At 47.5% G+C, this 13065-nt stretch overlaps 1 protein-coding gene across 1 annotated transcript; it reads left to right on the top strand.

Annotated features, from left to right (window-relative positions):
- Nucleotides 1–886: 886 nt before the first annotated feature.
- On the top strand, nt 887–9159 carry SPINK4 (serine peptidase inhibitor Kazal type 4; the record flags this gene model as incomplete). The annotated part of the gene is made up of 4 exons (XM_081103833.1): nt 887–2268; nt 7260–7300; nt 7650–7762; nt 9114–9159. Exons 1-4 carry the CDS (start codon nt 2208–2210, stop codon nt 9157–9159), a joined length of 261 nt encoding a protein of 86 aa, XP_080959959.1. The 5' UTR covers nt 887–2207.
- Between the last annotated feature and the right edge of the window lie 3906 nt (nt 9160–13065).

The following is a 13065-nucleotide window of genomic DNA, read 5'->3' on the forward strand; positions in this document are numbered from 1 at the left end:
CTTTGGTGTGCGGGCTGACACTGTAAGCACTGAGTCACAGAGGCCAGGGCCAACAGGGTTCTTCTTGGACAAGAATCCTCCCCATTGACTAATTTAACTATTCTCACAATTTATCTGTAAGCTTGAAATCTTCCTAAATAAAAAGTTTTTTTTAAGTGCTGAAATTTTGATTCAAATATTTTTGAGTGAGGTCTAGCTTCTGTAGTTTTAAATTCTCCCATTGGAAATCTAATCTGGAGATGGAGCTGGAAATTACTGATCCAAATATGTAAATAAAATTTTGTGGGCTTAAAATTTGTTTTAATATGTTTTTATTGATTTTTAGAGAAAAAGGGAGAGGGATAGAGAGATAGAAACATGGATGAGAGAAAAACATCAATCAATCAGCTGCCTCCTGAATTTGCCCCACTGGGTATTGAGCCCACAACCTGAGCATGTGCCCTGTGCCCTAACTGTGATTTGAATTGTGATCTCTTGGTTCCTGGGCTGACACTCAACCACTGAGCCACACCTGCAGGGCATTTGTTGTTGTTGTTGTTAAGCCTCACCTGAGGATGTTTTTTCCATTGCTTTTTAGAGAGTAGAAGGAAGGGAGGGAGGGAGGGAGAGAGAAAGAGAAAGAGGGAAACATCGATGTGAGAGAGACACATTAACTGGTTGCCTCTCTGCAGCTCAACCAGGGGCGGGGAACAAACCTGAAACCCAGGTACATGCCCTTGAACAGGAATTGAATCTGCGCCCCTTTGGGATGCAGGCTGACACTCTAACCAAACCAGCCAGGGCTTGTTATTCTTTTAATAAATCAGAAATTCTTTGAAAGCAGATAACCAAATATCTCATTCATAAATATTGTGTATAGATGGGGTAGTTTTAGATACTGATCTTGTCTGCATTAAACCCTTATAGTGTTTTATTTTGTCCTTTCCCCCTGTCAGTTGTGCCTTCATATGATGCAAAAAGAAAGAAAGAAAAGGTAGCCCTAACCGGTTTGGCTCAGTGGATAGAGTGTTGGCCTGCGGACTGAAAGGTCTCAGGTTCAATACCGGTCAAGGGCATGTACCTTGGTTGCGGGCACATCCCCAGTAGGAGGTGTGCAGAAGGCAGCTGATCCCCAGTAGGAGATGTGCAGAAGGCAGCTGATCGATGTTTCTAACTCTCTATCTCTCTCCCTTCCTCTCTGTAAAAAATCAATAAAATGTATTTTTAAAAAAAAAGAAAAAAAAAGAGCCGAAGCCGGTTTGGCTCAGTGGATAGAGCGTCGGCCTGCGGACTGAAGGGTCCCAGGTTTGATTCCGGTCAAGGGCATGTACCTGGGTTGCGGGCATATCCCCAGTGGGAGATGTGCAGGAGGCAGCTGATGGATGTTTCTCTCTCATCGATGTTTCTAACTCTCTATCTCTCTCCCTTCCTCTCTGTAGAAAATCAATAAAATATATTTAAAAAAAAAAAAAGAAAGAAAAGGTAAACTTCTGTTTACCTTTATAGCTCATTTCATACACTGCAAAATGTTTTCCCATCTGCTATCAACACTCTCATCTTCACAGCAGCCCTATGAGGTAGACAGAGCCAGAATTATCACCCCCATTTTGTGCACAGGTAAACTGAAGCTGTTTTATTTTTATTTTTTTTACAATTCTTTTTTTTAAAATTGTTTTATTGCTTAAAGTATTACAAAGAGTATTACATATGTCTCCTTTTTTTTTTTTTTTTTTGGTAGAGGCATTCCAGCCCCTTTTCTCTGCCTCCTGCCACCTTCCAGTTGCTTTTTCCTTTCTTTCTGAACTGCCTTCTCTCTCTCTCTCTCTCTTTCTCTCTTCCTCCCTCTCTCTCTCTCTCTCTCTCTCTCTCTCTCTCTCTCTCTCTCTCTTCTGACTTGGTTTCTCTGTTTTTCTCTTTCTACTTCCAATTTCCCTTTCCCTCTTGCTCCAGCCCCAAGACTGGCATCAACTTTGTGAGTTGTCCAAACTTTTCCTCAATTTGAAAATCTGCCAGCCCAATAACCACAGTCCCACCCCACCTCAGCTCAGCATCTCCGCGTAGAGAAAGCCCTTTCCGGATGCCAAGGTGCAGAGATTACTCAGGATGCCACTCCTGGCCTCTCCATCTGGCCCCAGATAAGATAAGGGGAGGGCTCAGCACTATAAACAGGCCCCATCCTTCCCCCGGCCCAGGCTTCACTAGCCGAGCCCACACCAACCAGGATCAGCATGGCCCTCCGTCTGTGGGTGGTCGCCCTGGCCTTGGCTGCCCTCCTCGTTGTGGACAGAGGTGAGTGGGGCAGAGCTTGGATTCTCTATGGCTTGGCATTGGTAGGTGAGCTTGGGGTGGGGGCAGAGGCTGGGCCTGGAGCACTTCTATGAGGCTTCAATTTTCTGCATATAACTTAAACATTTTTTAAAAAACAATATCTATTTTATTGATTTCAGAGAGGAATAGAGAGGGAGAGAGAGATAGAAACATCAATGATGGCAGAGAATCATTGATCGGCCGCCTCCTGCACGACCCACACTGGTGATCCAGCCCGCAACCCAGGCATGTACCCTGACTGGGAGTCGAACCATGACCTTGTGGTTCATAGGTCAATGCTCAACCACTGAGCAACACTGGCCAGGCTGCATATAACTTTTTCTTCACCCCTCCCACCATCGTGGGGAAAGCCCTGGGCTAGGAGGAAGGAAATCTGGATTCAGTTTCTGATTCTGGCCTAGAATTGCAAAAATCCTTTCCCCTCTTGGGCCTACATTTCTCCAGCTGTAAAGTAGGAGGTTGTCCTAGTTCAAAGCTGCACTGAGCAACTACTGGGTTAGAGATCAGGGAGGCAGAAAGGAGCAGGCCTATCTCGTCTGCTGGCTGCAAGCTGGTGGGTCTGGAAGGAAGGCTGGCCTGGGTACTCTCAGCTTCCATCCATTCTGACAGGCTATCGCTGTGGGACTGAGAGCAGCCATATGAGCACATGGAAGCCCCCTCTTCCTGGGAGCATTTGCCCTGGATTGGACACGTGCAGCTGGAATGGGGCCTCCTCAGAGCCTGGGGCACCTCTGCAGTCTCATACCTGTGTGTTATAAGGCTTTGTTCTCATTGTTCTTGACCCTTCAGACATATCAGTGAGCTTAAATCCAATGGGGGGTGGGGGTGGGGTGATGGGAGAGAATGAACAGTAGACAAGATAGGTGCAATGTATGTTAAACAGTATGTTAGAAGGTGATAAAATATGAGACAGAGAGATGGGTTTGGGATGGGGTTGTAAGGATAAATCAGGGGAACTTTTCCTCAGAGGCTGATGTTTGACCAAAGCTTGAAGGAGGTGAGGGAGTGAGCCATGTGAATATCTGAAAGAAGAAGGTTCCAGGCAGAGGGAACAGGCAGTGCAAAGGCCCTGAAGTAGGAGTCTTTGAGATACTGCAAGGAGGCCAGTGCAGTTGGAGGGGCGTGAGAGGCAGGGGAGGATAGAGGCAACCAGGAACTATAGTGTGTGAGGCCTTGAAGGTCAATGTGAGCTTGGCTCCCCCTCTGAGTGAAATGGGGGGTACTGAAGAGTTTTCAGCAGGTATGTTGTAAAAGGATCACTCTGGTTGCTGTTGAGAAGACTGAAGGGGGAAGCAAGGAGACAAAGCCATGGTGTTACAGGGCAAGGCCCGGCAGGACATCAAGGCCATCGACCTCATGGCCAGTCCCACAGACATTTCCCCAGCTGGGGACTCAGAGAATGGGTCTGGGGCTTCTGTCCCAGCACAGCCTGCTCACTCACAGCCTGGCTTCCTTTCCCCAAGTACTTCTCCTGGTGGGAACAATGAGGAGGCCTGCCCCGAAGGGAGTCCTTGCGCCCATTTCAGATTCCTGCCTTGGCTGAGTGAGAAGGGGATATCTTGGGCCCGAGTCCAGGGCAGCCTGGGGTAAATACAACTTCTTCTCACATCCTCCAGGAAGAAACTCTGACACCACAGGGTTTTGAACTCTTCCCCACAATGCACTTTAGGGGCCAATTCCTGAACACTCACTGTGTGGGGGCATTGACACTCGGAGGCAGAGGCAAGGGGAGCCCTAAGGAACTCAGGCCCATAGGAAGACAGGAGTGACCCAGTGGGACAGCACATGGTGGCATGAAAGCTGCTGCTATGGTCTGAATGATGGTGGCCCCCCGAATTCATATGCTGAAATCCCAATCCCCAAGTGACCAGAAAGCAGGTCATGAGGTCGGAACCCTCACGAATGGGATTAGTCCCCTTATAAAAGAGGCCCCCGAGAGCTGCCTACACCATTTCACCATTAAGGACATAGCAAAAAGGCACAGGCTATGAGCCAGGAAGAGGGCCCTTACCAGACACCAAATCTGCTGACACCATGACTTTGAACTTCCCACATTCAGAACTGGGATAAATAAATATGTTTTTATTTTTAATTATTTTTAAAATGTTTTTAATTGATTTTTTTTTTGAGAGAGAGAGGGATAGAGACAGAAACATCATTGATCGGCTGCCTCCTGTGCTCCCCCACGCCCTCCCTCCCCCAGGGGATCGAGTCTGCAACCCCTGGGTATGTGCCCTGACTGGGAATCAAACCGGTGAACCGGTGGCCTCTTGGTTCCTGGGTTGATGCTCCACCCCTGAGCTACAGCAGCGGGCTATTTTTTATTTTTAATAAGAATTTATTTGAGCCAAACTGATGGCATATACTGGGAGCAAGATCTCAAATGCTCCCCAAATGTTTGTTTTGTTTCTAAGACACCTAGTTTTTGGGATTTTTGTTATAGCAGCCCAAACAAACTAAAACTGAAGCCTAAATCCAGGCCTGCTCAGGAAACCCTGGGGGACATCAGGGAAGGTACATCTGAGCCTTGAGAAAAGGGTATGAGACCATGGGAGCAGGGGAATAAGGGCATTTCCGGCAGAGGCCACACTATGAGCCCAAGTAGAGCCTGTTCTAGGAAGAGGAGGCTGCGAGTGTAGGAACATGGAGGTGTGTGTACTAGGAAGTGAGTCCAGGGTGAAGTTTGGGAGCAGCTCATGCAGTGCCCTAAACATAAAATGAAGGAGCTTAGTGATCCTGACAGGCAGCCATGGAAGGGCTTTATATTTTTTTAATTTTTTTTTTTTTGTCCCCTAATAGTTACCGTGGAAGGCACAAAACTCAATGAAAGTTGACAGTGCATATAAATGTGTAACCCAGACCTCTATCAAGATACAGAATATTTCTGTCACCCCAGAAATTTCCGTGTCAGTCATCCCCACTCCCACCCCTTTCCCAGAGGCAACCGCTGCTCTGTATTCCACCATAGATTTGTTTGGCCTGTTCTAGCACGTCACTTAAGTTGCATTTATTCCTCCAGTCTGCCCTTGACCTTGGCCCAAGGTGCCCCTCCACACAGTATGTAGTCTTTTGTACCTGGCTTCTTTGGCTCAGCATGTTGTTGAGATTTAGCCATGTTGTCACATTATCAGTTGTTTGCTCATTTTTAAAAATATATTTTATTGATATTTTACAGAGAGGAAGGGAGATAGTTAGAAACATCGATGAGAGAGAAGCATCGAGCAGCTGCCTCCTGCACATTCCCCACTGGGGATGTGCCCACAACCAAGGCACATGCCCCTGACCGGAATCGAACCCGGGACCTCCCCAGTCCCCAGGCCGACGCTCCACCCAGCGAGCCAAACCGGCCAGGGTTGTTTGCTCATTTTTATGGTTGAGTTGTATCTCACTGTATGTGTGTGTCATAGTCTATCCGCTCTCCTGTTGCAGGACATTTGGTAATTTCCAGTTTTAGAAATTATGACATGGACGGGGTTGGGGCAGTGTGGTGACAAGGCTAGGTTTGCATTTTGATGCCTAACATCAGGCATGAACAGCACAGCAGCGGTCACTGTCTCAGTTCCCGTTTCCCTCTCTACCTTGGAAATCTCTTGTAATAGCATTCCCAGGCGGAGCTAAAACCAGTGCCTTGTAATCCTCTATTGATGAAGAACTTTCCACTTCTGGAGACAGCCCCCTTTATTGGGGCATAACTCCCACTGAGAGAACATTCCGGAACCCAAACCTGAAGCCTCCTTGCTCAGACAGGCTCTGTCCTAGCAAGTTGAGGTCTCCCTTGGCCTCAAGACAATCATTCAGAGATTTTAGGAAACATCCTGCCCTTTTCCACTCTACATAAACCGCTTTCCTTCCACCTGTGGTGTTAGGCATGGCTCCTGTCTCATCCACCTGTCACACTCACCAGTCACCTCACAATTTGCTCAGGTCCTGTAAGCAGTTCATCCAGACCTTGAGGGGCCATGGAACACACCAGTGTGTGCGGGAAGAGCCAGGTTAGGGAGTGACAGACCTGTGTGCAAATCCCAGCTCTGCCCTAACAAGCTGTGTTGCTTGACCTCTGAGCCTCCTTTATAGGTTGGTCCAGTTCCCCACGAAAGACTCAGATCTGCATGTGGTTTATGGGGCTAAGACCCTTGAGGGATGAGGGACGTTGACTCTGATGAGCCTACAGGGAGCCTTGGAGCTGGGGAGGCCCTTTAGCATTGTTCTGAACAGAGATGAGGGGTTCGGGCTGTTGTACCTGCATCAATCTGTCATTGGAGGTGGGCTGTTCCTGGGTAGGGGATGGGACCTAGAGCGAGGTAGCTCCATTCTCTGAGAGTAATTCCTAGGAAGGGTCTCACTATGAATGGCCAATACTCTTGGAAGCTGAGGAAATGAAGGTGTCAGTCCCACGGGTGGGCTCTAGGTAGCAGACCCCAGCACCCACTGCTCGCTCCATTCCTCCATTACACAGCATGAGAGAGGTATGAAGGGTAGTAAGATCATGTATTCTCGCTTGGCACAGATTGTTATTTTTATTATTACACTAGAGGCCCGATGCACGAAATTCGTGCAAGGGGCTTGGCCCCGGCTGTCTCAGCCTTCGCAGTCCCAGCTGCCTTGGCCCTTGCAGCCCTGGCTTCGTCCGGAAGGTCATCCAGACAGTCTTTCTGCTGTTCGGTCTAATTAGCACATTAGCTCTTTATTACGTAGGATGGGACATAATTCCAGTAGAATCTGACTAATAAGCAACAGGCTGGACTGCTCTTAATTCTAGATTTTCTGTCTCTGTTCATGTAACCCAAGGTCACATCAGCTTTCTGGGAGCCCCCCAGTCTGACTCACTGCCTTTCTGTGAGGAATTCGAGGTTGGCCAGTGGCTGGAACAGGTCCTCTGAAGCAGTCTTCAGATCCCTGGACTGGGGGGCTTAGAGCAGACATCACCTAATTCTTGCTGTTTTGCCTTTCAGGAGTGCCAGTGTCAGGAGAAAAGCTCGTTTTCTCAAGAATGGTAAGGCAGCCACTTACAGTTCTGGCCTTCCCTCTGTGGAGGGAGCCCTCCCATCCATGCTGGAAAACCAGCGTTGGTTTTCCTTTACACCCCTGCTCAGATAACTCCCGTGGCTCCACGGTGGCCAGGGTGGTTTCCCGAGCCGTGTTCCATGGATTAGTCCTCCCAGACTGAGCAGGCCCAGCCCCTTTGCCGAAGTCCCCAAACGGGCATCAAGCCCCTGCCAGCAGTGAAATCCCCCCACCCAGGCTCAGCAGGATCAATGCACTCTGGCTACAAGCAGAGCCCTGGGTTCCCCTCACTGCCTCTGAATCCATAAGTGCCCTCCCTCCCGTCTTCTCTCTCATAGCCCTACTGTGAGCATATGGCAGAGTCGCCAGACTGTTCCCAGACATCCAACCTGGTCTGCGGCACTGACGGGGTCACATATGAAAGTGAATGCCATCTTTGCTTAGCCCGGATGTAAGTCCACTCCCTACCTTCCCCTGTGTTTGCTTGTGTGGGGCTCCATCTCTGCTGCATACAAGTCTGAAAGGAGCAAGACTTGACCTGCCTCCTCCTCCACACACACCTGACCTAGGAAGAATCCCCCAACATTTGCTCCTAACAGAATGGGCATAAGTGTAATTCATGCACATGGTTCTAAGCAGAAAGCCGCAGCTGGTGAGAGATAGGGAGTGAAGACACTGATCCTGACTAGGTGACTTCATTTGATTATTAATTCATCCAGTCAACAATTATTTATTGAGCACCTATTATGTACTAGACACTGAGGAAACAACAGGGCATAAGCTAGACAGCATCATTGGCTTTCTGGGGCAGTCAGTCAGTCTAAGGGGGAAGCCACATTGACTGTTAGCTAACTACAGAATAGAATGCTAAAGGCTTGGATGGGAGTACACAGGGTTCTATGGGTACAAGGCAAGGGTAGGGAAGACTTCCCAGCTTTGAGGTGTAAGTAGAAATTAGCTAGGAAAATGAAGAAACAAGGGAAGGTAATTCTAAATAGAGAAATGAGTTTTTGAAAGATCTAGAAGGGAAAGTTTATATTTGAGGAAATATAAGAAGTTGGATATGCTGGAGTAGAAAATTTAAAAGAGAACAGGAGAGAGGCAAGAAATGAGCCTGGAGAGGCAGGACCAAAATATGACCTTGGTACATCTGAACACTCATTTAGTCTCATGTCTTCACCAATAAGACACTTGAGCTGGCCAGAGCTAAGTGAGATCATGGAAGAAAAGAAAGTCTTTGGAAGCTAGAATGCACTAGACAGATGTGCAAGAGAGCAGCAGGACAATATAACTTAGGTCATGATTAAACACTCAGGATTATATCAGGGGAGAAGTGACAGCTGTGAGATTGGATGTGAGGGATGATGGAGGAAGAGGCAAAAACAACATGCTGGTTTCTAACTTGTGGGTTTGGGTGGTTGGTGGTGCCATGTGCCAAGGTAAGAAACAGAGGGATGTAGCAGGTTTGTGGGGTGATGATGTCTCTGGACAGTTGAACCTCTGGGACATCCCAGTGGAGATATGGCTAGAGTTTAGGACAAAAGTCTGGGCTGGAGATAGGTTTGCAGCCATCAGTATGCTGTGGTGGTTGAGACCCTAGAAAGCTGAAACCTCCCAGGGGAGTGTGTGCAAGAAGGAAAAGCTATAGAGAGATGCCCAGGCACCCCTGGGGTCTGCCCTCCACCGTACACTAAGTGGGTGGTAGGGCTCAGCAGGTGTCTGAATGGACTTGGCCAAGGTCCCTGAAGGGTACATTACAGTTCCTGAGGAGGTGGCCTCATCCCTGTCTCCTGTGATCCTAGGAAAACCAAACAGGACATCCAGATCGTGAAGGATGGCAAATGCTGATCCCACAGGAACCTTGTAAGCCATGAAGCTTCAGGCTGGAGAACAGTGGTGGGAGTGGAGAGGATGTGACATGAAATAAAAGATCCAGCCCAACCCAGCCAAGTGGGCCAGTATTTTGGGGGACTCTGGGGAGGAGGTTGTGGATCTGGTCCCACCCTCCATACTCTGAAACTGATGTCCTTGCCATTGCTCCAGTGCTCCTCAACCCCGTTACGTGTCCCCCGAGAGATCCCTTTCTGAGGTCAGGGTTCTGAGAGGCCAGCCCCTGGCCTCAGCACTCTCTCAGCTCAGTGCTCCTGTCTGAATAAGGCCAAGAACCTAGGTGAGACCTATGCCCTCTGCCACTATCCGGGTGCATGCCCCAGCTTCAGAAGCCTTTGTGAGGGTCCCACAACCCTTCATGGCTTTCTCCCTGGCTGACGCAGCACCCCAAGTCTTCCCCCCACCCCCCCACAACACACAACCACAGCTGATGTTCAGGTAGTGTACACAGTACAACTGAACTGTTTGTTAAAATACTGAACTAGCTCTGGCTGGTTTTCTCAGTGATTAGAGCGTCGGCCCTTGGACTGAAGGGTTGCAGGTTTGATTCTAGTCAAGGACACATACCTTGGTTATAGCTCAATCCCCAGCCTGGTTGGTAACTGTGGGAGGTAACCAGTCTCTCACATCGATATTTCCCTCTCGGCCTCTCCCCGTCCCTTCCACTCTTTCTAAAAGTCAATGGAAATCATAGCCTCAGGTGAGGATTAACAAGACAAAAAAAATAAAAGTTTTGAACTAGGTCTGTAACAGTTGAAACAGGTGCTGCCTCAAGCCCTTGATGTCCCCCTGCACCCTGGCCACCCACAGCAGGATGACTCCAGAACCTGCTCTCTTTTGGCCAACGTCCACTCCAACTGGCTGCTAAACACACTGACATTAGACACAACCCAGCACACAGCACACATGCACTCATACAACGGCCCTCAGGAACACAGAGCATTCAGAAAGCCGACCATAGAGGCCCAGCCTATAGTATATGTCAACTACCCCCTCTTTAGGCCAAAGCCTACAGGGAGAACCTCTTGACAATGGTGGTAAGGAAAAGAGTGTAGAGGGGCCTGGCCGGATGGGAGCATTTCACACGGACACTGATTCCTATTCTAGTGAGGGCAGATAAGGCAGAACATTCTGTGGGAAAGCACACACATTTCAGAGGAAAGTGGGGGCAGGGAAGGCAGGAACTAACATTCCCTGAAACACAGAAATGGGAACCTAAGCAGGAATTGCTGCTGATAGATTTGAAACTATTATAGGGACAGGGAGGTCATCTATAGGCCCTTCCTCTGCTACTGACAACAGAAACTCCTGTTTCCCCCTGCATCTGAATAACAAAAAATGAATCTGGGCAGTAAGAGACAGAAAAGCTGAGATAACCGTGCCTTAAACAGAAGTTCATTTCTTTCACATAGACCTATTATATTATTAGTCTGCCATCCTCATCAGTTTCTACCTCCAGGTCAGAAACAGCTGCTCCAAATCCAGCTATCTCGTCTACATTCCAGCCCTCAGAAAAGAAAAAATGGCAAACTGCCTCTGAAGATGCTTCCCATAAGACGTACAGAATATTTACATCTCATTGGCTAAAACGATGTTTTCTTTGTCCATCCTAGCACAAGGAGACTGGGAAATATAGTGTTTAGCTGTTTGGCCATGTGCTAAGCTGAAAACTAGAGGTTTACTTATTGTAGCAGAATGGATATTTGTGACATTTAAAAGTCTCTGCTCTAAGTCTTATACTCAAGTGGCATATAGTTCAGCCAAGCTTCTCAGTGACCCTTCTCTCCCAGGCTTCCACTCATACAATGAGGAATCACAAAGATTCTGCCTGAAAAATGTGCCAGGCACCACAATGGAAAAAGTACCTAATTCCCACTTTACAGATGTAGAAACTGTGGCCTTGTCTCTGGAAACCACCCCAAAATATAAGTGTGGGCCCCTAAAGACCCTGTCTATGTCATGTGACCCTGCTGCTCTGGCCATGGCTGATTTGGCCAAAAGATTCTTTAGGATTTTTCAAATTGGAAACAAGGAAAACACTCGGTTCCTCTCTGGCAGTAAAGCTGTAAGATGTGTTTCCTACTTCACGGAAGAAGCACGATTGAGAGAAAGATGCTGACATACAAAGAAGATATAGAGAGCGATTCCAGGCAGTGTTTGAGGTCCTGAAATCCAGCTGTCCTTGAACTTCCAGTTACATGGGATAACTTGACATCCTGTCAATAAATTTCCATTTCAACCATGTCTTTGAAATTATGTTTCTGGTTCTCTCAACTAAAAGAAGCTTAACCACCAGATGAAAAAGGGATTCTAAGAGGAGGTAATTATGAAGGATAATTAGGAATTGTTGACTAAATAGACCGCATGTGGAGGATATTTTTTTTTTTTTTTTTGGCACAAAGTTTAAGCATGTGGAGGATCTTATAATTCTGTGAGGCTGAAGGAAGTTTATGGGGTCACAGAGCCCCATTTGTTCCCCTGAGATAGGGCGGATCATGTTCTAGGAAAGCGGGCAGCTGAGAAGGGATGTTCTCTCCCTGTTCACAAGCAGATACCCTCTGGATGGGTAGGTCTGTGCAGGGAAGGCTGTGTGACCAGGCCCCAGTAACCACCCTGCACATCTGCTAAACAGCCCATGACTTAGGGACTCTTTGCTCAACCCTTAAATGATGACTGTTAATACTGTAAATTCCAATGCGTTTGACATTTGTTCTACAAATATTTATTGAGCATCTACTATAAAACCAGACAATGTGTTTGAAATATGCTATCAACAAAACAAATAAGCTCCTTAACCCAGGGAACTTATAGTCAAGTATAAAAGGCAAATATTAAATTAGATAATCCCATAAATAAACCATCAGAGACTATGATACTTGCTGTGAAAGAAAAGTTATGACAAGCTGTGAGATGTTCTTGATATGTTCTCAGACAGTCCATGAAAGAGGCATTAAGTTCTGAAGGACAAATAGAAGTTACCTAGGAAAGGGGTGGCAATGGTGGAAGGGTGGCAAGGAGCTGTCCAAACAGAGGAATGGTGAGTGCTAAGACCCCGGGGCAGGAGAGGGTACAGAGCATCTGAGGACCTGAACGAAGACCAGACTGGCTGACCACACGAAACAAATAGGAGAGTGGCCTGACATGAGATGGAAAGGGAAGCCATTGGATGTTTTTAAGCAGGGACTGACATGGAAAGATTTGTACTTTACATCACTCATGATGCTCTGTGGAGAATGAATCAGAGAGGACCAGAGAGCAAGTGGAAAGACCAACATGGAAGGAAGGAGAGGAAGAGAAAATAAGAGCGAACACACAACCCTGTGTTAATTGGGAGGCAGCACAGTAGAGATAAGAGCATAGCCTCTGAATCAAACTGCCCAGCTTGGTGTCCTGGCTTAGTTACTTACTCTATGACTTTAGCAAATTACCTAAGCTCTCTCAGTTTCCTCATCTCTAACATGGATTAGTACCTATCTCCTAGGTTGTATGAGGATTAAATGACTAGTACATCAAGAGTACTTAAAATACTACCTGGCACACAGTGACTTTTCATTGAATGTTGTGGCCTAAGGTGACACAGCTACTACATAAAACAGTTAAGTACTGAATTGCTCTGATTACTGCTGGTGGTGGGCTGGGCTGGGCCCTGAGCTTCATGCACTTGTTCTCTCCACACCGCCTTGTCCTAGTCCCACCCACACAGTCCTAAGTTCCTGGGACTTCAGTGATGCCCTGTGTGCCAAATAAGATTGGCCTCAGAGTGGCCTATTGGGAGCCTGTCTCCTGAGCACTGTGTGAAAAAATGGGGTGACAGCAGCTGATCAGTTTAAGAGTTCTAGCCTGCAGAGCCACTCTTGATCTTCC

This window comes from Myotis nattereri (genome assembly GCF_964212035.1).
Source record: "Myotis nattereri genome assembly, chromosome: 12".
Classification (NCBI taxonomy): domain Eukaryota; kingdom Metazoa; phylum Chordata; class Mammalia; order Chiroptera; family Vespertilionidae; genus Myotis; species Myotis nattereri.